This window comes from Pan troglodytes, chromosome 16 (genome assembly GCF_028858775.2).
Source record: "Pan troglodytes isolate AG18354 chromosome 16, NHGRI_mPanTro3-v2.0_pri, whole genome shotgun sequence".
NCBI lineage: Eukaryota > Metazoa > Chordata > Mammalia > Primates > Hominidae > Pan > Pan troglodytes.
In genome coordinates, this window is record NC_072414.2 from 32949105 (window position 1) to 32974814 (window position 25710).

At 44.2% G+C, this 25710-nt stretch overlaps 1 protein-coding gene across 4 annotated transcripts in view; it reads right to left on the bottom strand.

Moving 5' to 3' along the window:
• Window positions 1–571: 571 nt before the first annotated feature.
• Window positions 572–25710, bottom strand: part of INO80 (INO80 complex ATPase subunit) — a 137070-nt gene continuing 111931 nt past the window's right edge. For 3 of the 4 annotated variants that reach the window (XM_510320.6, XM_016927958.4, XM_016927956.4), the window contains 8 exons: window positions 19227–19299; window positions 9492–9650; window positions 8768–8870; window positions 7013–7101; window positions 5881–6036; window positions 5446–5605; window positions 4546–4761; window positions 572–2133 (listed from right to left, as the gene is read on the bottom strand). In XM_510320.6, the coding sequence (XP_510320.2) occupies window positions 1916–2133; window positions 4546–4761; window positions 5446–5605; window positions 5881–6036; window positions 7013–7101; window positions 8768–8870; window positions 9492–9650; window positions 19227–19299 (1174 nt within the window). In that variant the 3' untranslated portion in view covers window positions 572–1915. The remainder of the gene's footprint in view (window positions 2134–4545; window positions 4762–5445; window positions 5606–5880; window positions 6037–7012; window positions 7102–8767; window positions 8871–9491; window positions 9651–19226; window positions 19300–25710) is intronic. The other variant, XM_054667384.2, reaches the window with a different exon arrangement.

Below are 25710 nucleotides of genomic sequence, written 5' to 3' on the forward strand. Positions count from 1 at the left end.
CACATGAGCCCTATCCAAACGTGTGATACAAGAGCTTATCAGTGTTTCACCCAGTCAGAGAAACGCTGGCTGCCAGGCCAGGCTGGGAACTAGGGCTCTTTTCCCAACGATCACCAAGGTAAGTTTGCACAGCCTGGATGTCTCTGGCATCCTTAGGAATGTATTTCACCATTTTCTTTCATAATTCTTAAGAGCGCAGCTAACTTTGAGAACACTGCCACTATTAAGATGACCACTATGTAGCTCTGCTTAATGGCGCCCAGGCCAAGCCGCCCACACCTCAGTCCTGGGGTTTAAGTCCTGAGTCATAAAGAGCCCACCATGGAGACAAGGGCCTTGACCACTGCATGTCAGACAGTTGGTCAAGCTTCCTTTCTGATGGCCAGAGGCAAATTCATAAGCCCAATCAATTCTGCTACTAAGGAAACACCCACAGTCCACTCCTTGTCCCACCAACCCCTGTCCTCTGATCACAGGCGCGGGCTCTGCTTTCCCTGTATCCTGCCACATCCACCAAGGGCTCTAGTTTGCCTCCAAGGAGGGGCAGCTGCAAAGACCACAGACACCTCAATTTACATAAAATTATCTCACTCCATTTTATTTAAGATTTTTTTATCCAGTTAGTAAAAGGAAGATGTGTCTCTCTTTATACATATGTACAAGTTGTTATAAAAATAGACAGCACATTCAAAGAGAAAAGGCTTGGCATTTTTCTGATTCCCTCTAAATAGCATCTGTACACAGGAGTCTGGGTTTGAGCAGGGGAATCTTAATGATTTAAATTAAATGATTCCCCTATACCCCCTACTCCAAAAAAGTTTTAAAAATCAATCTATCGAAACTCAATTCCGCGATTTTCAGGTGTGCAAATCAGAGGCTTGCCCGCCCGGAGGTACCTGCTCCACCAGGGACATCAGGCAGGGGCAGGCAGAAACACCTCCCATGCAAACACTGCCCCTCTGTCTCTACTGGAGGGCAGCAAGCTCGGGCTGGCCGGGCTGGGAGGGCCGGTGCCGAGCCTGCCCCCTCTCTCCGCCCTCTTCACCTCACTCCTGCTGTCCCTTCCTCTCTCAGTGCAATATAGACAGTGCATACAGCCAAGCAGGGGACTGAAGGGCATGAGCAGGGAGACTGTGCATTCAGGATGGGCAAAGGGGACTCTGCAAGAGGAGCAGTGAGGCTGTCCTGCTGATTGAGGTGGCTCCTGGTCTCTTTACTGGCTTCTGGGAGTCCCCTGGGTGGAAGGTGCTACGGTTGCTGGTAGGATCTGAAGGTTCTCTTGGTGTGAACCATGCAGGACGGGAGGAATTGCTGGGAACACAACTGCCTGTGGATAGACTTCCTCTAGCCTCTGCCATGCTTAGCAGCCTCCACCATCTCTCGCAGTCACTGCTCTCTTCAATGATGACACTCTAGGGTTCAGAGACCTGGGGAGCTGCCTGAAGACTGTGGACAACAGGTATACAATCTCCCTTACTAGCCCTATGAGAAATCACAATCTTAAGAGAAATCTCTACCATGGAAGGCTCTTCACAGCACCTGCGGAGACTTTGCAAGGGACGTGTCAGAGCCGAAGAGTGGAATGGGGATGGAAACAGTATGCCTGAGCATCTAAAGGGGGTCTGTGTCAGGCTTGCCCCGTGAGAGGTTTAAGACTTGGCTATGCAGTTCACTTGAGATGCAGTGGGGCTGATCCCTGCCCTGTGCCTTCCTCCTACAGGCACCCCAGATGCTCCTGATGAGACACAGATGATAAAAGTGCTCACACCATCCACCTGCCTGTCCTTCCCCTGCTGGACATTTCCACTTCTGACTCAGGATGCAAGATGCTGCACGGGGCAAGCCATCCAAAGACCACTGGCAGGTCAGGACTCTAGCCCTGGTTTGGTTGAAGGAAGTCGGAGGGCCCAGATGGTTACCGTCCTCCAGAGGGGTTGGTGCCTTTGCCCTGTTTCCGGACCAGAGAGTCTGGGGCTAGGCTGCTGGTCATGTGGAGGTTCTTGGGATTCCCAGGAACATTATTTCCCTTGCTCAAAGGGGAACTCAAAGGAGAAGAGGCGCTTGAAGGTCCAAAGTCAGCAAGGCCAGCAGGCCGAACAAGAGATGTCTGCAGAGGACTGCTGGCGGAGATTCCTGTAGGGACGGAGAGAGACAAGAACGTAAGCACCAGTCCCGCGTGAGCTTCCTTGGAGCCTGTGGCCTTGGTTACCAGACTCTGAGCTGGAGGAGAAGTGGTGGGCAATTCCTCCCTGCCACTCTTGCTAACAACTTCTTGGCATGTTTGCTTGCTCTTCCTGTCAACTGTCTTTTCAGTAAGAGGGATAGATTTTTAAGAGAAAATGATACCTATCCAACCTTCTCTATACTACTTCACCTACAGATGGTAAAATGTTCATCTTGACACTCTAGATAGAGCACACATTTTACAATCTGAGACACCAAAGTTACAGGATGAGAGCTGTAACTTACTAGGCACAAACAGGTTTTTCCTTTCTTTTTTCTTGGGACATCAAGTTTGATAAGATGTTTCCTTTTCAATTTCATGCTCCTGCTACTCTCCAGTAAGTCGGGCCAGAGGGTACAAGGCTGCCCACTCTCTATCCTGTGTCTATATTCATACAGTTCTCCTTGCGCTGGCAATGGCCACCCCTGCTCTCCAAGGCCTGTGTCACTTCAAGGGCACAGCTCAAATCCCCCATCTTCAGTGATGACTCCCTGGGCAACAGTGAACTTCCCTTTTTCCTACATAAGCCAAATCCACTTACATGTGATAACACACTGATACTTCAATTGCTTCATATGTACTGGTTTTACTTTCCAAAAAAGAATTCTAAGTGCTTGATGGGCAGACATGTCTCTCTCCTCATCCACAGTGGAACCACAGGTACTCTCTGAACCACTCCTTTCCCTTGATTTCCATTTCCAGTTGCCAAGCACTGTTGGTTTTTCTTGTGCTGCTCTACACCCTCTATCTCCCTCACCCTTTCTGCCCTCTGCTCAGTGCAGGTTCTGAGGAGAGACCCTGATGAGTATATGCAATGCCCCAGCCATGGGTGAGACCCTGCCACGGCAGCCTGGACTACTGGCATGACTGTTGTTTTCCAAGGATGTGGTAAGTTGGCAAAGGGCTAAGAAACACTGGGCGAGGCTATTATACTTCATAGTTCCTCTATCATACTTCATATTTCCTGGAAGAACCAATAAATGAAAGCTGAGATTCCTGCAGTAAGAGAAAAGGCAAGTAAACAATTACTGAGCAATTACTACGCTCCAAGCACTTTCTATACTAGTATGCCTTTACTTGCTACAACTATGAGCTAATACTAAGCCCACGTATTGAATGGGAAGAAAGGTCTGTAAGTGGCTCTTTCTCACCACACTCAAATGTCCTGTACTTTATAGCTACAATCATCCTTCACATATCACGGTCACAACAGCCACTTTTTTCCTCAAACTGTCTGCAGCCCCTTGTCACACATCTGCTAAGCTCCTGCCCAGCAGGCCTCGCCATGTGTTTCCAACCTTGACTCCTACTGCTCCTCTTCAGTGGAACCTAAGCTGCTCAGTGACCCCCAGTATACCTTGGCCACTGCCAGCTCTCTGTCACCAGTCCAAATCCTTCCTCATTCTTCTCCTCCCTTTTGAATACAGACAGGCAACTTATCAGCAGGTCCATGGTTCCCTCTCCTCCTGACCTACAACTGCCGTGGCTGCCTTCTTTTCATTCCCCTGTATTTTGCCGTGGATTGCTGTTAAGCGTACTGCAGGCATGGCTTCCCCTTCTCATTGCTATTATACACTCAGGAGCAAGGTCCATGTGGAATACTCCTTTTTACGTTTTTTAGTTTTTGAGAGAGTCTTGCTCTGTCACCCATGCTGGAGTGCAGTGACCTGATCTCGGTGCACTGAAACCTCCACCTCCAGGGTTCAGTCAATTCTCGTGCCTCAGCCTCCCAAGTAGCTGGGACTACAGGCGTGCGCCACCACGCCCATCTAATTTTTTGTGTTTTTTGGTAGAGACAGGGTTTCGTCATGTTGGCCAGGCTGGTCTCGAACTCCTGGCCTCAAGTGATCTGCCTGCCTCAGTCTCCCAAAGTGTTGGGATTACAGGTGTGAGCCACTGTGCCCGGCCCATGTGGTATACGCCTATGCATGCAGCAGGTGCCTCATATCTAGGTGATAAATCACACAGCTGAATGAATGTTAACTATGCTAATTTGGATTACTAAAATGTGGATCTCAGAAATAAAAGCCTAGGAAGAAAACAAATCCCCAAAGCAAGAAAAATTCAGAATATTTAAAGTAGTACAGTTCACAATTCAGTTCTCCCTTTTTACAACTACTTCCAATCCACAGACATCCCTGTACCGTCAGGAGGGCAAGGGGTGAGTCAACAGTGCTTATTACAAAGAAGAAGAACCCCAATTGGGGCTCTAGGAAGAAAGCTCCCGGCTTCAGGGTTTCCTACATGTTCTACCTGACTGACAGAATTTCTAGACTGTCTCTGACCAGAACAAAGTCTGCAGCCACCCTGGGCTTCTGTACCTTTAGACACGTTGTACCCGTATGCGGCATAGGCAGCTGCAGAGGCCGCTGCAGCCCCGGCTTTGGCTCCTGCCATTGCAGCAGCACTGCCTGCCGTGGACTTTCGGCTCCGGCCCTTCCCTGCTCCTTTGGCTGTGCTTCCTGAACCTTTGGGGCGGCCTCGGCTTCGGGCTGAGTGACCACGTCCTGCAGCTGGCATTTCCTGAATGGAAATTCCTGTGGGAACAAATGGGCCAAAAGGGAAAGAAAAAAAAAAAAGTCAATCTCCAAGATGTTAACATCACCTTCTCCTGACAGGGAAAGCGAGCTCTTAGGGCATTTGTTTTAGGACCCATGAGGAGGTCTATGTCTCCACTTAATAATGGCTAGACCACTGAGTCACACAGAATACTAAGAATTCTAAACAATGAAAACATCCTAACTCTCCTCAAGCTGCTTTTCATTCTGAAGAGCAGTTACATTACTCCTGAGTTTCCTCTTTAAATTTGTCCATTACAAAGGGAAGCGACTTGCTACCTGGGACTCATCTGCACACTCTAATGTGCTCTTGCCTTGGAGAGTCAAATTTTACCCTCGAGTTTTGAACCCAGAGCTCCCCAAGAAATGGCAGCAACACTAGACCCCACAAAGCAAAGTGAGGAAAGGCCCAGAAAAGCTAACATTAATTAAAAATCAGCAAAAATAATGGTGAATCTGAAAGTCGGGGATGACCAGAAAAGTTTTAAATCTTTATAAAGTTCTTATTTTGCTTTCCCTAAACCTCGTTTCTTCATTTCACTTGACAAAGCTATTGAAAGAATAAAAATACCATTATCCTAGAAGGAATCAGGACCTTACCCACAACCAAACCAGTGCTGGGCAGTGGACCAGGCCCAAGCTGTACAAGACAGCAGCAATTACCATTCACAGTATCTGAGACGGAGCCTGTTATGGATGCGGGAGAGTTGGTAGCTCGAGACTGAGGGGCTGAGGAGGCTGGGTCATCCACAATGACCAGCATGTCACTGCTGCTCTCGTCCAGGGGAATGGAGCCAGTGTGCAGCTCACTGCTGATGGAGATCTAGAAAAGGAAGGGTTAAGATCATTACGACCCCCTGTGCTCACCGCCCATGGCCTTGCACCCAGCTAGGAACATGCTTCACAGTTGAGGCTGCTTTGGCTTCTGAGAAACCAACCTGTCCTCATTTGTTTTTCTCCTTACAGACCTCATGTGCAACCTACTTCAACAAGGCTGGAGAACTCCAGGAGAAGCAAAGACTGCCCAGCAGTGTGTCCCTGCTACACGGTCAGGACACTCCTTACGGCTGTGATGCAGGCATCTAAAAGGAGCCTCACCTCACTGAAAGGGCTTGGCATGGCTGAGTCCACGCTAATGAAGGAGTCATCTCCATCAGCAGAGAGGTTGGAGTTATCAGCCGAGGGAACAAATGGGATCACCAGGTTCACACCCTCTTTTCTCCTTTTCCCATCCAATTCATCTTCTTTTTTCTTCTGGGAACACACAGATAAATATGGAAAACGTGTGAGGATGCACCCCAAAAGAAAAGCGGGATTTGGGAAGAAAAGGATAACAGAACTTTTATTCTTTAGTTTACAAACTTCTCAATTAGCATATTTTTAAGGAAGAAAAACTGCATAAGGAAGAAGGGATAGCTTAATAGGAGTTTATGTGTATTTCAGTCGAGTACTGTGGCACATGCCTGTAATTCTAACTACTTAGGAGGCTGAGGTGGGAGGATTGCTTGAGCCCAGAAATTGGACCCCAGCTCAAAAGAGAAAAAAAAAAAAAGCTTATGAATATCTGCCACAATAATAGAGTTTAAAGTTGGGGCAGTCACACTGAACCAGAGCCACACCAACCCTGATCCTAATGGGCCGAAGAGCCTCACCAGCCGCTGGCACATCCAGCACTTATTGAGGCTGACTGAATGCAGTCCCACAAAGAGAGCCAATGCTTTCAATATATTTTCTACATATCTGTTTTTAAGACAAATTTTTAAGACAGTTCAAATCCTTGGTGTGAAAAAGAGATGAACAGACATTTAGAAATAAACCGGGGGTTTATTTTTCTAGTGACAGATGACACTGAGTTGGTACACTAGCAGAATTATGGTAGGTTTTGGATCTCATGACCTCTTAGGCCCCTTCTAAGATTCTACGGAGCCTTATAAGTAATGCCGATCTTAGTCACATTTTAGCCTTCCACGCTTTGTAACAGCCCTGACAAATGGTTTCCATAATTAAACTGTGACCACCGTAAGGGTGAGTTTGTGTGGAGAGTACAGATCTACCAAGGCCACATTTCTCCTGAGCAAAGCATGAGTCAGCCCAGAAATGTAGCTGATCATACACAGCTGGAGCTTGATAGCAACCAGTAACCAAGATGAGAAGCCATGTACCCCAAAGCCTTTTTGGTAAGTACCCCAGGCCCCATTAGCCCCTATCCACCATTCCAGGCTGGAGATACCTTCTCTGCATACTTTTCCCGCTTCCGCTTGCGCTCTTTCACTCGGTTGGTTTCCTCCTGTTGCCGTTTCTCTTCCTGCCGCAGCCTCACTATCAAGAAAATAAATTAAGACCTGATGAAGTACCTGTGGTAATCATAATCCTCACTCTCTTAATTAAGGTGGCCATATCCTCTGATGTTTATTTTCCAAGTATCACTTCTGTTTAAGGCAGATAACCAGTGGTTTTCTAACTTGGATTCTCAACTTTGGGTTTAAATCACACTCTATTTAAGCATTATGGGCTGGCTCGGTGTGGTGACTCACGTCTGTAATCCCAGCACTTTGGGAGGCTGGGGCAGGCTGATGGCTCAAGCCCAGGAGCTTGAGACCAGCCGGGCCAACATAGTGAAACCCCATCTCTATAAAAATACAAAAATTAGCCAGGCACAGTGGTACGCGCCTGGGTCCCAGCTACCCCAGAGGCTGAGTCAGGAGGACTGCCTGAGCCCAGGAAGTGGAGGTTGTGGTGAGCCAGGATTGTGACACTGTACTCCAGTCTGGGCAACACAGCAAAACTCTGTCTAAAAAAAAATTATTATAGGCCTTTCCTCATGTTATTCTTTTTCCCTTTTTCATTTCAGCCTTTTAATCTCTGCTTTGCACACATTGAGCATGGCTGTAGAGTTCTGAAAGGTTTTAGAAGGTGCTGGCAAATGTGAACTTATTTTCTGCTCTAATGCTGTGGAAGGCTTCAGAGGCTCACAGGATGAATCTGAAACCCAATGCTCTCAAAAGCCAGAAAACACATGGGAGGAGGGTTTGTATGGTTACAGCTGCGTGCTTCTCCAACTTTTCCATAAAAACATTTTTCTGGGCAGAAGAGCAAATTCACTACTGCTAAGGAGTCAGCTGCCTTCCTTGTGCAAGCTACATTATTTGAAGCCACATTTACCTTTAAAATACACACAAATTTTGCCTTCTACTCCACAATGCTTTTTTTTTTTTTTTTTTTTTTTTTTTTTGAGATGGAGTCTTGCTCTTGTTGTCCAGGCTGGAGCGCAATGGCACGATCTTGGCTCACTGCAACCTCTGCCTCCCAGCTTCAAGGGATTCTCCTGCCTTAGCCTCCCGAGTAGCTGGGATTACACGTGCCCACCACCACGCCTGACTAATATTTGTATTTTTAGTAGAGACGGGGCTTCACCAGGTTGGCCAGGCTAGTCTTGGAACTCCTGACCTCCTGATCCACCTGCCTCGGCCTCCCAAAGTGCTGGGATTACAGGTGTGAGCCGTCTTGCGTTTTTTGTTTTTGTTTGTTTGTTTTTAAAAGACGGAGTTTCACTCTTATTGCCCAGGCTGGAGTGCAATGGCACGATCTCGGCTCACTGCAATCTCCACCTCCTGGGTTCAAGCAATTCTTCTGCTTTGGCTTCCCAAAGTGCTGGAATTACAGGTGCCCGCTACCATGCCCAACTAATTTTTTGTATTTTTAGTAGAGGTGGGGTTTCACAATGTTGGCCAGGCTGGTCTCAAACTCAAACTCCTGACCTCAGGTGATCTGCCCACTTTGGCCTCCCGAAGTGCTGGGATTAGAGGCGTGAGCCACCATGCCTGGCCTACAAACACATTCTTGTTTGGGTTTTTATATAAAATATGAGCACAAAAATACTTTCCCTAAATACAGCCTTTGGCTTTGCCTACCCTTGGCACACAGCCAAGTACCTCTTCCATTCTCAGATACGTGAGGGGAGTGTATAGAGGTTTAGAGTACATACGTTTCTTCTCCAACTCTTCGTCGTCTAGAAGAAGACTAACCACCTCTTTGGGTTTCAAGGTATCTGGTTTGAAGTTCCCACCTGAAATCACCATCCGCTGAATCTACACCAAAGCAGATCAAAATGTCACCTCCAGGCATCCATTCCCTTATGGCAAATATCCAGAAAAAGATACACATCGTTCTCAACCCACTCCTCAGGGGAGGCCTCTGGTTTCCTATTTCTTCTTTTCTCCCTTTTCATTTCAGTTCATCTGATTGGCTCATCCAGATTATTTGTCCGACAGAAGGAAAATGATAACTTCTCTGCTTGGAACTGCTAACTAGAAAATCTAAGGCTACTGAATCAGGATGAAAAAAACAAAAAATAACTAATTTAGCATACAATTCAGAGGCAGATAAGTTGAGAGTACTAGGATAGGAACTAAAAAATGTCCATCCTTCTTCCACTGAATGCGAGAAGCCATTACTGGTGTCAGTCTCCACATGAACAACAGCTGGATCCAGGCTATGGAAACCATTCTAGGGGAAAGGGAATGAGGCATGGCCAGGGAAGTCAAAATTGCTATTGCATGGGACCTGATTTTATTTTCTGTTCAGAAGAAATTGTAGTTTAGTCAGGACCAATGAAAGGCAAGAGAGTTTTAAATAGTCTCAATGCAGTCAATGTGGTTGGACTTTCTGTTTGCTCCACCAGTGTAGGAATTTCTTTCCCTTGTGCTTACCTCACTCTTCTCCTTGGCTCTTTGCAGAATGCGTTCTTCAATGGTGCCTTTACAGATGAGCCGGTACACAGTAACCTGCTTTGTCTGCCCTAAGCGGTGGGCCCTGTCCATGGCCTGCTGGTCCACAGTGGGGTTCCAGTCGCTATCATAGAAAATCACCTGCATAGAATATAGCAAAAACTGAAGCACTCTTAGGGAAGGACCAGAAATTCTGAGAGCAACCCAGCCAATTGTCTGTTTGCGAGTTTGGCGTCAGTAGGGTCTGATTCGTTTCTATGATATTGAGCTAAGTAAGATACATCTTAGAAGATACAAAGCCGTTCCTTCACATGCCCTGAGCAAAAGATACATGCTCCTGTTTTATTTTTTTGTTTTCACTTAAAAAGAGTGGCAATAATATTAATAGTTAAAACGTAGTGTTTAGTACATGAATAACATTAACGGTTAACACTTATAGTGCATTGTTCTAAGTGCATTAACTCATTTAAATCCCAGAATTATCACTGTTATTCGTGCTGAGAAAAAAAATCCCATAATCGTCATTATTTAAATACTGTTAAGACTCACATATTTTGTAGTTTAGGAGAATGAGGCACAAATGAGCTAGACAATTTATCCAAGATCACATTGCTTAACTAAGCACCACTGCTCCCAACTATTCACAAGGCTGAGGTGGGAGGATTGCTTGAGCCTGGGAGGCAGAGGTTGCGGTAAGCTGAGATTGTACCACTGCACTCCAGCCTGGGTGACAGAGCAATACCCTGTCTCAAAAACAAAACAGATCAGCTGTGGTGGCTCACACCTGTAATCCCAGCACTTTGGGAAGCTGAGGTAGGTAGATCACCTGAGGTCAGGAGTTAGAGACCAGCCTGGCTAACATGGTGAAACCCCATCTCTGCTAAAAATACAAAAACTAACCAGGCTTGGTGGCTCACGCCTGTAATCCCATCACTTTGGGAGGCCAAGGCGGGTGGATTACTTGAGGTCAGGAGTTTGAGACCAGCCTGGCTAACATGGTGAAACCCCATCTCTACTAAAAATACAAAAATTAGCTGGGCGTGGCAGTGCGTGCCTGCAATCCCAGCTATCTGGGAGGCTAAGGCAGGGGAATTGTTTGAACCTGGGAGGCAGAGGTTGCAGTGAGCCGACACTGCGCCACTGCACTCCAGCCTGGGCGGCACAGTGAGCCTCCGTCTCAAAAAAAAAAAAAAAAAAAAAAAAAATTAGCCAGGTGTGGTGGCAGGCACCTGTGATCCCAGCTACTCAGGAGGCTGAGGCAGGAGAATTGCTTGAACCCAGGAGGCGGAGAGTACAGTGAGCTGAGATCATGCCATTGCACTCCAGCCTGGGCGACAAGAGAGAAACTCTGTCACAAAACAAAACAAAACACTGGGGCTATGTTGGAAACAGGCATGGCTTTCCCTAGAATTCTCAGGCTCTCATCAACAGTCATTTACTAGCCCATGAATTCCCAAGATGGAATGTTTAAAGGGTTCTCTGGAAGTGACTTCTAGTTTGCTGAGCAACAAACAAATTAACAACAAAATATATCACCACTAAGTGAGTGATCCTAAAACAAACTCCTCAGTCTTCAACCCTTGAGGATACCATCCAACATGGCGGACCAGTTCAAAATGGCCCTCATATCTCATGTGTTGTCCTTTATATCCAATCAAAAGTCACCAAATCCAGCCACTGCTTCAAAAATGAACCTGTCCTTTCTACTGTAACAGTCCCACTGTTACCATTCTAGACCAGGCCCTCACAACCTACATCTGGATTAGCACTCTGTTACATCAGCAGGACTCTTAGATCTGTCTCTTTCCTCTTCAGTCTACCTTGGCTACCACTGTGGGCCACTCCAGCTCTCTGCCAGTTACACACCTGCCTCAGCCTCCTGAGTAGCTGGGATCACAGGTGCCTGCCACTATGTCCAAACTCTCCTAAATAATCAGGCCCTGCTATAGAGAGCCAACTTTATTTTCTATTCTTTCCTAACACAAATACGCCCTTTCCCTTTAGTCAGATGGGTCTCTTCAGTGGTCCTGGCTTATAATACATTTGTGTACACCTCTTTTTGCTCAAGCTGTTTCTCTGAACTAGAATCCCAAAACTCTTCTTTATTGGGCCTTTCAGGTTTAGTTCAAGCTTCTAGGAATCTCTCCCTGTTTTCTCTTGCCTATAATAATGTCTCCTTTTCTTTTCTTATCCCTATTCCCCCTGGATTCCTATTAGAAATAATAATGGCTAAAATTTGTTGGGTACTTATGAGCCCAGGACTAGTATGCATATATATCTCACTGAATTCTAAAAAAAAAAAATCCTATGTCTATCCTCCATCTTACAAGCAAGGAAGAGACTGGTCTGAGATCACAGCAAGGGGCTGGGGTGGGGAGTGACCTAACAGTCTCCCTCCACAACCTACAGTAGTAACAAAACTTGGCGTTGCCTACCTACCTTGGTCCAAGTCCCCACTTAATCACTAACTTCTATGGTGTCAATTATTTCATGTGTACTATTTGAAAGAGTGAGTCATCTTTCTTGAAACTGTTTCTCTCTGTCTCTCTTTTTCTTTTCTGAGACAGGGTCTTGCTCTGTCATCCAGGCTGAAGTACAGTGGCATGATCTTGGCTCACTGCAGCCCCAAACTCCTGGGCTCAAGCAATCCTACCATCTCAGCTTCCCAAAGTGTTGGAATTACAGGTATGAGCCACTGCACCTGGCCAAAATGGTTTCCCTCCATTTTTAGCGCAGGTTAGAATCCTTGGGAAGAACAATGTAAACTGCTGGCGAAAGACAGTCACCGTGAATGCTTACTGTTAATCTAGTGTCCTGCAAACCTAAGATTTAGAAGTGCACAATGCTTGTTGCCTCTAGAGGAACTTAACAAACCTGACCACACGACATTTTGGTTTCAAAGAGGACATACGAACTTCCAGAAGACCAAGTTTGAACTTTCAGGGAGAACAGAGCTAACAAAAGTGAAGACCTTCAGTTGGACTAGAGGATAACATTACTTGCCCAGTGTACTTTTTTCATCTTTTTTTCTGGTTCATGTTGTCCCATGATGCCCAATGTATTTAAAATGACCACAAATGTGGAATTTGAGGGCTGATGTCACACCCAAAAGACAGTATCTTGAGCCGTCTAAGCTTGAGGCTATGGTTCAGCATGAATTCATAATGTGGGGGTGTGGGTGGTGGAGGTGGGTGGAGGGAGAGCCATATTATGAATTGTTTCGTAAGTACTGTCTTAACATTCACATTTTTTCCTAGAAGACCCAGTGGCAACCAAACCTGATTCAACTTGTGTTCTTTTGAGCTCATGAACAGTAAGATTAAAGCCTAAGGAGATGGGTTTACAATCTTAACTTCAAAAATCTCCAAATATGGAAGATATTTATCCTTTAAATGGATTCTAAGAGGTGGGGAATTTGGGAGGAAAACAGAAAAAAAAGGATTGTTTAGAAAAATACTTGTGCAGCGGAAAATATGAAATACGTACAAACTAATAGGTTAAGGACAAGAGTGAGAGAACTAAAAACCAAGACAGATGTATGGTTACCATCTAATCTAACACTGAATTAACCGTGATGTGAACTGGAGGGAGTGGTGAGGGAGACAATGCACCACAGTGGGACAGGGATGATGCCTATATTTGGCAGTTGGGTTTATGGAGCTCAGTGAGACATTCCAGAAAAAAACAAGTAACAATTAAAGGATTAGAACAACTGATTTAACTAGGAAAGATTAAGGCAAGTCAATCCACAAAGCGTGGCCCAGCAATGACTAAGGAGAAATAATAGTCAATGCCTTCATGACACTGTAAACACCAAGCAGGGCAGGCACAAGGGAAGAGAGGTGAGAGTCAACATGCGGTAGAGGGGCCTGGCTGTATAGGTCAGTGAGAAGGAGTTTCAGGGGATGAGAGAATGAGATTTAAAACAGGAAAATTTCTTTCTTTTTTTTTTTGAGATGGAGTCTTGCTCTGTCGCCCAGGCTGGAGTGCAGTGGCAAGATCTTGGCTCACTGCAAGCTCCGCCTCCCGGGTTCACGCCATTCTCCTGCCTCAGCCTCCCAAGTAGCTGGGAGGGACTACAGGCGCCCGCCACCATGCCCGGCTCATTTTTTGCATTTTTAGAGAGACGGGGTTTCACTGTGTTAGCCAGGATGGTCTCGATCTCCTGACCTCGTGATCCGCCAGCCTGGGCTTCCCAAAGTGCTGGGATTACAGGCGTGAGCCACCGTGCCCTGCTGAAACAGGAAAATTTCTAGAAGAACAAGTGGGAAAAGTTGGACTAACACTTGGAGGGTGGAGCTTTTTCTCCCAAGAGAATAAGCGGAGGTTCGGCCTCTGCAGAGGGCTAAAAGCTGTCCTGTGAGACAGGACTTCTTAAATCTCTGCAAAGGGAGAAAAGCTCTTCATTCTCACTACACATAAGCATTTAAAACAGGTCTGACACAGAAACACAAACAGTGCAGCTTATAACAACCCCTTACTAAACAGAGTCAAATGCAAAGACAACCCTACTTCAGGAAGCATATACAATGACACAGTAAAAGGCAGCTGCCATACATCATTTGCTAAAACCATGTTTTTACTAACCGAGTAGGCCAGATAGAGTCCCACTATTTATAAATACATTTTTACATATGCATTCTCAATCATAAGACATTAGGTTTTTCCTGACATTTTTAGGTTGATTAATCTCTTCCTTGTCCATAAATGGTTCTGGGGAAATCCCAAAGCTAAATAAATCTCAGGGCAAAGGAAAAATGCCAGACAAGCAACTAACCCTACTGTTTCTCTAGCAACACACACACAGTATATCCTCGGAATTAATTTCAATCTTGCTGTCTCATTTTTCTAAGAACTATTCCAGGAGCTTCTGATTTACAAGTGAATCCCCAAGCCCTTCCCCCAAAATTAAAATGTAAATTACTTCAGAATTCAGAAATCAGAGTATTCAGAGCCTTTCTCTTTTTTTCTTGAGGCAGGAGCTCTCTGTGTTGCCCATGTTGGAGTGCAGCGGCACAATCATAGCTCACTGCAGTCTTGACCTTCTGGGCCCAAGCAAACCTCCCACCTCAGCCTCCCGAGTATCTGGGATCACCGGCATGTGCCACCATGCCTGACTAATTTTAAAAACTTTTTTGTACAGATGGGGTCTTGCTATGTTGCCCAGGCTGGTTTCAAACATCTGCCCTCAAGCAATCCACCCACATCGGCCTCCCAAACTGCAGGGATTACAGGCATGAGCCACCATGCCCAGCCTAGAGCCCCTTTCTGGCCTTTAGGATGAAAAAAGAATTCCTACTCTTATTCCTCTACTTATGGATCAGAGGCCTAGGCCTACTTTGCTTCTTTGTGGCTGGCAGGACGCTCTTTACTCCTACAGGGCAAACTATGTGAACCTTGGAAGCAAGGTGCAGATCTCTCTTTAAATCTGCTTAGTTTTTTTTTTTTTTTTTAACCATTTAAATGAACAACCAGAGAAACTATTCCTTAAGAAATCATAGACTAAACCTGAGATAGGCAAGCTGAGAAGAAGAGAAACATACTTTACTAAAATGAAATTGTGCTAGACCTTCCCAGGTGACCTCATACAGCCTCTTAAATATCATCTACAACCTGATGATTTGAAAATACAGCTTTAAGGCCAGGAGTGGTGGCTCACGCCTGTAATCCCAGCACTTTGGGAGGCGGAGGCAGGCAGATCACCTGAGGTCAGGAGTTTTGAGACCAGCCTGGCCAACGTGGTAAAACCCCATCTCTACTAAAAATATAAAAATTAACTGGGAATGGTGGTGCCCGCCTGTAGTCCCAGCTACTCGGGAGGCTGAGGTGGGAGAATCACTTGAACCTGAGAGGTGGAGGTTGAAGTGAGCCGAGATCAAGCCACTGCACTCCAGCCTGAATGACAGAGCAAGACTCTGTCTCAAAAAATAAATAAAGAAAGAAAAAGAAAAAGAAAATACAGCTTTAACCCCAATCTTTCTCCTGAACTTCAGACTCTGCTGCCTGGGTGATATTGCCACTTAACCTCTGATACTCCTAACTGATCTTCCTGTTTATGTCTCCTTGTAGCATTTCATTTTTTTCTCCCACTCTAAAACAGAAGCTAGAAGGATGCATTTAAAACTCAAACCAGATCATGTTACTCCTCTGTTCAAATTCTTGCAATTGCTCCCCATCTCAAAGTCCTTACCATGGCTACTAACCCCTATATGATCTGCTTCTGCAATAGCCATCTCATACTACTCAACCCATAGTTGATTCTGTTCTACCTGCTCTGGGCTGCTTCCTTTTGCTTGATTATGCCAAGCATGTTCTCACCTTAGGGCTTTGCACTTATCTCCTCTGCCTGGAATGCTCTTCTTTCTGCCAGGTATATGCTTAGGTTGCCACCTTACTTTCTTCAGATCTTGGCTCAAATGTCACCTTATCAGAGATGCCTTACCAATCCATATAAAACAGCAACCCCTGATCATTCTCATGCTACCACTCCTTACCTGATGAATTTTTCTTCATAGCATTCATATTATCAGTTTTTTGTTTGTTTTTGAGATGGAGTCTCGCTGTGTCACCCAGGCTGGAGTACAGTGGCACGATCTTGGCGCACTGCAACCTCTGCCTCCCGGGTTCAAGCAATTCTCCTGCCTCAGCCTCCCGAGTAGCTGGGACTACAGGCGCCCACCACCAAGCTCAGCTAAATTTTTTTGTATTTTTATTAGAGACAGGGTTTCACCATATTGGCCAGGCTGGTGTCGAACTCCTGAACTTGTGATCCGCCCGCCTCTGCCTCCCAAAGTGTTGGGATTACAGGCGTGAGCCACTGCGCCTGGCCCCATATTATCAGTATTTTTTCCATTTCTTTATGCTTTGTCTCCTCTCCTGCCACTGGAAATGTAATTTATAGTAACTATGAAGATAGAAATGGAACTTTGTTTTGTTGCATGCTGAATTCCTAGTGCCTAAAACAACGCTGGGCCCTTGGTGGATGCTCATTAAACATTTGTTGAATGAATCAATGAATGAATGAACAAATGAACAAACTGTTCCAGGTACTAGAAATAGACTTTTTTTTTTTTTATGGAGTCTCACTCTATTGCCCAGGCTGGAGTGCAGTGGTGCAATCTTGGCTCACTGCAACCTCCGCCTCCTGGGTTCAAGTGATTCTCCTGCCTCAGCCTCCCGAGTAGCTGGGACCACAGGCATGCGCCAGCACATACGGCTAATTTTTGTATATTTAGCAGAGATATGGTTTCACCATGCAGGCCAGGCTGGTCTTGAACTCCTGATCTCAAGCCATCTGCCCACCTCAGCCTCCCAAAGTGCTGGGATTACAAGCGTGAGCCACCGCTTTCAGCCTAGAAATGCAGACTTTTGACTTCCTTCCATTGTTGAGGCCAAAGTCTAGTATGTAAAATAATTACTTACAATGTATTTTGATTAACTTGAATAAAGGGAGGGGCTGGGAAAGGAATATTGACACCTGAATGGGGTTTTAAAGAACAAACAGAAGTTCACCAGGTGGAAGAGGAGACTCATGGGAGGATGACTTAGGCTGAGGGAACAGTTTATCCAACAGTGTGATATGGCATGGTGTGTTCAGGGAACTAGAAGTCAATCATTATTTCTGGAATATAAAATTTGGAAGGGAAAGTGGTCTGATAATTAGGCTGTAAAGGTAGATAAAGGACACAAATGAAGAGCCTTATACTTTATTTTATAATTGATGAAGAATCCCTGAAGAGTTTTAATCAAAGGAGTGGCATGATTAATAAAGGGCAGAGAGAAACTAACAGAGTACCAGCATAGCAAAGAATGGATTTGGATCAACAGGTATGAAGCCGGGAAATGAGAGTGGAGTCCAAAAGAGCAGCTGGGACAAAGTGATGAATCTTGTACTCACATTGAGAGTATGACTATGCTGAAATTCTTAAAAGATACAGAGAGCAGGGAACCAAGAGATAACAAGGAGAAAGGCAAGTTTCTACTATCTGATATGGTAGAAACTATGTGATATGGCTCAAGTGAGCCACCACATCAGAGAACCCACAGGAACAACACATGCCACACTGACAGCCCTCCCATAGTATGACAGATGCTGATGATGTACAGCTACCCAGCAATGCCTCCAGTGGCCCTCAGGCGCTGACGTCTTGCCGTACCTGGTTAACTGAAAGTTTAGATGCCAAGGAAGGTGCATCCTATAGTTGCTATTACAGAATGTGTAGTATCAGATTAGTGAGAGAGAGAGAGAGATATTCCCCCTGCTGCTGTGAATCTATTCAAGCCTCTACACTCTTGCACCTCATTTCTCCACTACCCTCATGAGTTTGCTTTCTCCTCACAGTTGTGGGGATTTTGATGTTCTATATGTCAGAGAGGCACCACGATAGTTACATTAAGTGCCATTTTTAGAGTCATGCCTTTTATAAAATAATTTCCCATTTACGTATTTTTAAATCTCAAAGTTACTAAAATTCTTATTATATTTGAATCTTAGCAATAATTTTGAGATTCAAAAAGAATCCTCTTTTCGAGACAGTCTCACTCTGTCGCCCAGAGTGGAGTGCAGTGGCATGATCTTGGCTCACTGCAGCCTCTGCCTCCCGGGTTCAAGCGACTCTCCTGCCTCACCTCCCGAGTAGCTGGGACTACAGGCATGTGTCACGATGCCCGGCTATTTTTTTTTTTTTTTTTTTTTGGTAGAGACGTGGTTTCACCATGTTGGCCAGGATGATCTTGATCTTCTGACCTGGTGATCCACCTGCCTTGGCCTCCCAAAGTGCTGGGATTACAGGCGTGAGCCACCACGCCCAGCCAGGAATCCTCTTTTCTTCACCCTTTCAAACACTGAAGCATTCCTGCAAGAAGACTGGGTAGGAAAGAGTGGATAATTTGTTGGAATATCTTTTCTACTTTATTTTTGAAATTACCCTTTTCATTGCTCTCCAACCACCTTTTGAAGTTCAGGATACAAAAAATGGGTTTTTCCATTAATGGAATAATGCATAGAGTAACAAAACAATCCTTTCTGATGTGTTCAATTATAGCTCCTAAAACAAATCTGGATGGACTGATTGTTTTTCCAGTCTGTTTTCCCTGATGTACCCTAAATGTCTCGAACAGTATCAGACACATAGTAGGCATTAGTGAAATATTTGTCGAATGAATGTGTAAGACACTTATTCAGGCGAGGCGCAGTGGCTCACACCTGTAATCCCAGTACTTTGGGAGGCTGAGGCAGGTGGATCACTTGGGCCTCAGAGTTCAAGACCAGCCTGGGCAACATGGCAAAACCCCATCTCTACAAAAAATACAAAAATTAGCTGGGCATGGTGGCGCATGCCTATAGTCCCAGCTACTTGGGAGGGTGAGGTGGGAGGATCACCTGAGACTGGGGAGGTTGAAGCTACAGTGACCCATGATCATGCCACTGCACTCCAGCCTGGGCGACAGAGTGAGGCCCCATCTCAAAAAACAAAAACAAAAAAACTTGTTCAAAGAAAATGAATAGTAAAGTCCGTAAGGAAAGCTAAAATACTCTAGTTCCAGTCAAAGAGCAACTAGAGTCTTTTAACACAAGAGGCAAAGAAATAAAAAGTTTGCAAGTTTGTGACACAAAAGCAAAGGGTAAAACAAACAATGCCATAGTAGAAAAACCTGCATAGTAGGTTTCATAGTAGAAAACCTGCATATCCAGTTGATTGTGCTCTCATTACTTACTGTGTCTGCAGCAGTGAGATTGATACCCAGTCCTCCAGCTCGTGTGCTTAACAGGAACACAAAGATGTCATTCCTGCAGAAAAGGGAGAGATATGTTAAAGGAAAAACTGAAAAGAAAAAATGGCATGTATCAATAGAGAGAGATCTCTGAATACAGAACATAAAGCCTAGGACTAAAAAGAGTTTTGGTGGTTACCTAGGCCTGATTGTATTTCTGTAAAGCATTATACAATGTTGCTCTGTTGTTACAACCAAACATGGAGGTCATCTTCCAATTTGCAGATAAACTTTTGCTGCCCACTAATAAATGACTGATAGGCAACACAAGTATAAACATGTAGCAAATATAACAGAAAAATGTTACCATAGATGTACAGACCTCTCTCACTGTCATATTTTTAAATCAAACCATTCCTAGCTTCCTGGTTTTCTCTAAGAATCATGACTTATAATAGTCTGGGGACTAATGTTATTATTCCAAAACACTCTTTTTTTTTTTTTTTTTTTTTTGATGTAGTCTCGTTCTGTCGCCCAGGCTGGAGTGTAGAGGCGCGATCTCAGCTCACTGCAACCTCTGCCTCCTGGGTTCAAGCAATTCTCCTGCCTCAGCCTCCCAAGTAGCTGGGACTATAGGCGCTCGCCACCACACCTGCCTAATTTTTAATATTTTTAGTAGAGACGGGGTTTCACCATATTGGCCAGGCTGGTCTTGAACTCCTGACCTCGTGATCCGCCCGCCTCAGCCTCCCAAAGTGCTGGGATTATAGACGCGAGCCACCGTGCGGGGCCCCAAAGCATTCATTTTAAGATGAAGAAAGTTGAGTCCCAGAAAAATGACTCAAATAACTAAGACCCAGGCTGTGACTTTTATGTGCTAACTTGAATTTAGGATCAGTCCATGAAGACAGGCTGGAATTAAATACTTTTGGATGAACGTCAACACACCCCTTACATACAAATGATTAAATATGGTTTTCTCAGTTTCCTTCTACTTCCTATGTTCTTTCAAAGAAACACTGAATTACAAATAAACCAATAGGTACCACTGTCACTCACTCGAGCAACAAATATTTACGGAATGTCTTCTGGGAACAAGCCCATACCAGATCACAAAGGACAAGTTTTGTTTTTTTTTTTGGGAGATGGAGTCTAGCTCTGTCACTCAGGCTGGAGTGCAGTGGCACGATCTCGGCTCACTGCGACCTCCACCTCCTTGGTTCAAGCAATTCTCCTGCCTCAGCCTCCCGAGTAGCTGGGATTACGGGATTACAGGTGCCCGCCACCATGCCTGGCTAATTTTTGTATTTTTAGTAGAGATGGGATTTCACCATGTTGACCAGGCTGGTCTCCTACCTCAGGTGATGCACGTGCCTCAGCCTCCCAAAGTGCTGGGATTCCAGGCGTGAGCCACTGTGCCCGGCAGAACAGGCTTTTGACTCTAAGATTTATCTACATACACACACACACACACACACAAATAAGGGCTCAGTTTGGTGCTTTAGATGGCATTAAGAAATTAATTAAAGAAAGAAAAAAGAGATTAGAAAATATTCTAATGCATTACAGGTCATAAAGGTAAGTAATGTTTTGTGAAGTTTCAAATATAGAATAAAGGTACTAAAATCACAGTGTAAAATTAATTTTATTTTGTGGATTCCAGTAAGGAAAACAAAAAACAAAAAACACCAGAAACAAACATACTGACATCAGGATGCTCTCATCCCTTCAGGCTATTCTTCCTTGGTAAAGTCACTTGACTGCTGACAGTCTGTTTCCTGGACTATAAAATGAAGATGCTATGAATACTGCTGAAGTGACTAACTGATGACGTATCAATGTCAAACATAAGTATCGGTGAAAGAACTATTTTGAAATAAACATCCTGGTTAATCACTAAGGTAGGTATGTCCTGTACAAATCTGCCCATTATTTACATTGAATTAAACACAACTTTCCTACAGAGGCATGGATAACAGACCACGGGTGGCGGTCTCTCAGTTAGTGATTCCAAATGCTTTGTGCTCCCATGCAAGTTCTACTAGCTTATCCTTAAATTTTATCACAACGGTTAATATTTCGTAATTGTATTTATTTAATTCATAAAACGCCATCTTTATGATTAAATTGTGTAGTGTAAACCAAAAAGTTGAAGGGCATCTGCCAGTTTTTAAACACATTTTCCCACAGATATGGGATGATGTAAATGGAAGGAGGCAGGGTATCTCACAGGCCCAAAGAAGAGTATTTAACCACAATAAGGCTTCAAATAAAAACTGATGGAGCTTTTTAGGGCCGTATTAATCTCTGGAAGGCTGAGGTGTGAGGATCACTTGAGCCTAGGAGTTCGAGATCAGCTTGGGCAATACAAAAAGACCCTGCATCTACATAAAATTTTTTAAAAAAAATTAGCCAGGCATGGTGGCACACACCTGTAGACCCAGCTACCTGGGAGGCTGAGGCAGGAGGATCATTTGAGCCCGAGTCCAAGGATACAGTGAGCTATATATCATACCAATGCACTCCAGCCTAAGCAACAAAGTGAGATCCCATCTCTTAAAAAGGATAAGTAATCCTTCCCACTTCCGCACTAAGAAGACTGCTCTTGCTCCATACATCTTCCTCTCCTGCTTTGGTGGGTACAAAGGCAAGGAATCAAAGGCTCCTCTCTGATACCTGCGTGAGAGTTGATGGAGTCATCCAATGGCTAGGACTTTTTTTTGTTAATTCTTGAGGAGACCCAAAATATGAGCATGGGGTAGGCGTCAGGGAATGGGTACAGGGTGGGAGTATGGGGGACTGGTGGGAAAAGACAAGGCATTTGAGAAGTACAACAAAATAAAGTATTAGAAGCAAAAAGATAAGAAATTTCTGGCCAGGTGCGGTGGCTCATGCCTGTAATTCCAACACTTTGAGAGGCTGAGGTGGGTAGATCACTTGAGGTCAGGAGTTCAAGACCAGCCTTGGCAACAGGGCAAAACCTTGTCTCTACAAAAATCCAAAAATTAGCTGGGTGTGGTGGTACGAGCCTGTAGTCTCAGCTACTTGGGAGGCTGAGGTAGGAGAGTCACTAGAGCCTGGGAGGTCAAGGATGCAGTGAGTTCTAATTGCTCTACTGTGTTCTACTGCACTCCAGAGCCTGGGTGACAGAGTGACACCCTGTCTCAAAAAAAAAAAAAAAAAAAAAAAAAGAAAGAAAAGAAAAGAGAAAGAAAAAGATGGGTAATTTCCATAGTCTGTACAGCCAGAGATTAGTTCAGATGTAATCACTTACAAATAGGGACTATATACAGAAGAACACTAGTGAAAGAAATGTAGGTAAAAATAAATTAGTAGAAAAACTTAGAAATACAATGGTTTCTTTTGGATATCAATTATGTATTGAAAAGATGCCTTGTGATGATGAGGTAGATGAATTCAATGTAATTTTATCATATTGTAATAAAAAATAAGAATTGCAGACACCTTGGGTTCTTATAATCAAAGAAATTAGTTCCTACCATGGACTATACTGCTGTAAAAAACAAAAGTATCTAAATCAAACTACTAAGAAGTTCCTTTCTACTGAATAACGCTATAATAGTATTGATAATGTGAATTAACGTTTTAGGGGCTCTGACTAAACAGGAGAAAACAAAATCCCAGAAGGCAACATGGTGGTCTGGGTGCCCTCTCTAGGAGGCTGAAAAGGCATCTCAACTCAGGGTCTCTTAGAACAGACCTTAAAGACTAGGCGTCTGGCTGGTCTGCAAAGGGGCCTATAAAACCACACAGCAAAGACATGTGTAGGTCTCGCTCTCACTCTTCTTTAATAACCCACTGAGGTGACTTTGCACCAACATACCCAAATAGTGCTAGGCACATAGCTGACTGCAGTAAAGGCTTGTTGAATGACTGAAAAACAACCACAATGAAAGACAACTGTGAATCTCTACAACACTCACAAAGAAAAAATCCATGCTACAGTCACTTTTTCCTCATGTTTTCCAAAGAGTCACACTGAGTGGTCAGATAATGGGGAGAGGATCCATTTGGTAAAGGTCATGGGTTAGGAGGAAGGGAAGCAAAGGCCAAAGCACCACAGAGCAAAGATCTTGTGAATGGCTTCCAGGATCACGCACTGGTCACATGCCCTGAATGCTGCCCCGTCAGGACATCCTGGCCAAACAGTCTTTAGTCTCAGTCAGACTTTTTCCTGGAAGGATCCTTCATAAATAAATCTTGTGTGAAGGGAATGTAAATGGCTTTTTATAGGCGTTGTTGTTTACTCTGGCTGACCTTTGACCACAGGGCTTTCCAGTTGAAACTGCAATTTTTTCTTTTGATGTCCTTCATTAACAGTAATTAAAATATTTGGCAAGGAGTGCTTGTGTCCAAAAACACCTGTCTTTTTCTCTATATCAGGCGATTGCAGTCACTCAAATTTATAAGTTGAGCATTTTCCGCCCTTTGGAGGGGTCAGCATATGCATAGTCCAGATTCTACGCATGAGAAATAGATTACTTCTTTGCCATAATCCCAACTCTAAGCAACCAGTTTGTAATGTAGGCAGGGATCAGAAGGAGACTTTAGTCTCTTTTTCCATTTTGCCTAATATTAGACAGAGGGTGTTAAAATGATGGTTACCCAAATGTTGACTCTAAATAACATTCACTGTTACCTAAGTAATTCTAAGTTGTAGAGTCTGAAGGCTCAAGCAAGATTTCCTAATAAAATCTGTGAAAAATTACATTTTTACTAAGTAGAGCCAAGAAAAATTTAATGGTGAAAATGCCACTCTTTTAGAGCTAAACTTTTCAAAATCATTGTGCACTACTACTGGGACTGCCCAAGTAATTCTGCTTCCCAAGTTAAGTAAGATATTTCAGAGGTAATAAATTATACACCTCCTGATTTTTTTCCACCACAAAGGTACTGCAAAATATACTGAGCCCTGGGTCTCACAGCCCAGTTTTCTAGTAATTGGGTAAGCCAGGAGAACGACTGCGGCTCTAAAATTCAGAAGCCCAAATCACTAGAAGTCAACATACTACAGCTCTGGTTGGGGTCTATATTAGCAGAATTTTCTACAAAGAAATATACATAGTCTTAAATGTTCTTATCCTTTCACTCAGTAATTTCCCATGTTTGAATCTATGCTAAGACAGTAATCTAAAATAGTGACAAAGCTTTATACACAAAAATATTCACTCAACATTTCTAGTAGATATTTCTATTCAATAGTAGAAAAGTGGTATATACACCCAGTGTTAACAGAATAGTGATCATTAAAAATGTCGGCAAGGCTGGATGCGGTGGCTCACGCCTGTAATCCCAGCATTCTGGGAGGCCGAGGCGGGTGGATCATGAGGTCAGGAGATTGAGACCATCCTGGCTAACATAGTGAAACCTTGTCTCTACTAAAAATACAAAAAATTAGCCAGGCGTGGTGGCAGGCGCCTGTAGTCCCAGCTACTCGGGAGGCTGAGGCAGGAGAATCGCTTGAACCCGGGAGGTGGAGGTTGCAGTGAGCCAAGATCAGGCCACTGCACTCCAGCCTGGGTGACAGAGCGAGACTCTGTCTCAGAAAAAACAAAAACAAAAGTTGTTGGCAAAGGCTTTTTAATGATATATGAAAATGGTTATGACAGAATATTAAGTAGAAGAAATCAGGATACAAAATCCCACCTATAATATAACAGTATAAATATAACCCTATACATACATTAAAGACTAGAGGATATACCAAAATGTTAAAAGTAGTGGGATTGTGGGTGATTTTTCTTTTCTTTTTTTTTTTTTTTTTGAGACGGAGTCTCGCTCTGTCACCCAGGCTGGAGTGGAGTGGTGGATCTCTGCTCACTCTAACCTCCAACTCCCGAATTCAAGTGATTCTCCTGCCTCAGCCTCCCGAGTAGCTGGGATTACAGGCGCCCACCACCACGCCCAGCTAATTTTTGTATTTTTAGTAGAGACGGGGTTTCACCATGTTGGCTGGGCTGGTCTCGAACTCTTGACCTCAGATGACCCGCCCACCTCGGCCTCCCAAAGTGCTGGGATTACAGGCGTGAGCCACTGTGCCTGGACTTTATTTTCATCTTTAAATATTTTTCAAATTTTTCTCAATAGGCATTTCATTATAATCTATAAAGTCCCCAACTGTTACTGAAGAAAAACAAAACATTACTGTTAAAAAGATCCTTAAATGTACAGTATCAAATATACTAGTGGAAAATAAACAAAAACAGTATCAGGTGAAATACCTATTACTTAATGGCTTTTCTCATAATTCACAAAGCATGCCACCCCATACCAGTATGCCCACATCACAGATATACTGGCATGACTGGAGAAAATACAGGCACTCTGAGGAAACATACAGTCTATAGCTCGCACATAAGATTCTTGTCAAGTTGCAGCTCTGAGGCTGGAGTAGGTAAGGACATGACATGATAAAATATGTATCACTGATTTCAGAATTAAGAAAAGATGAAGATCACCCAGTAAT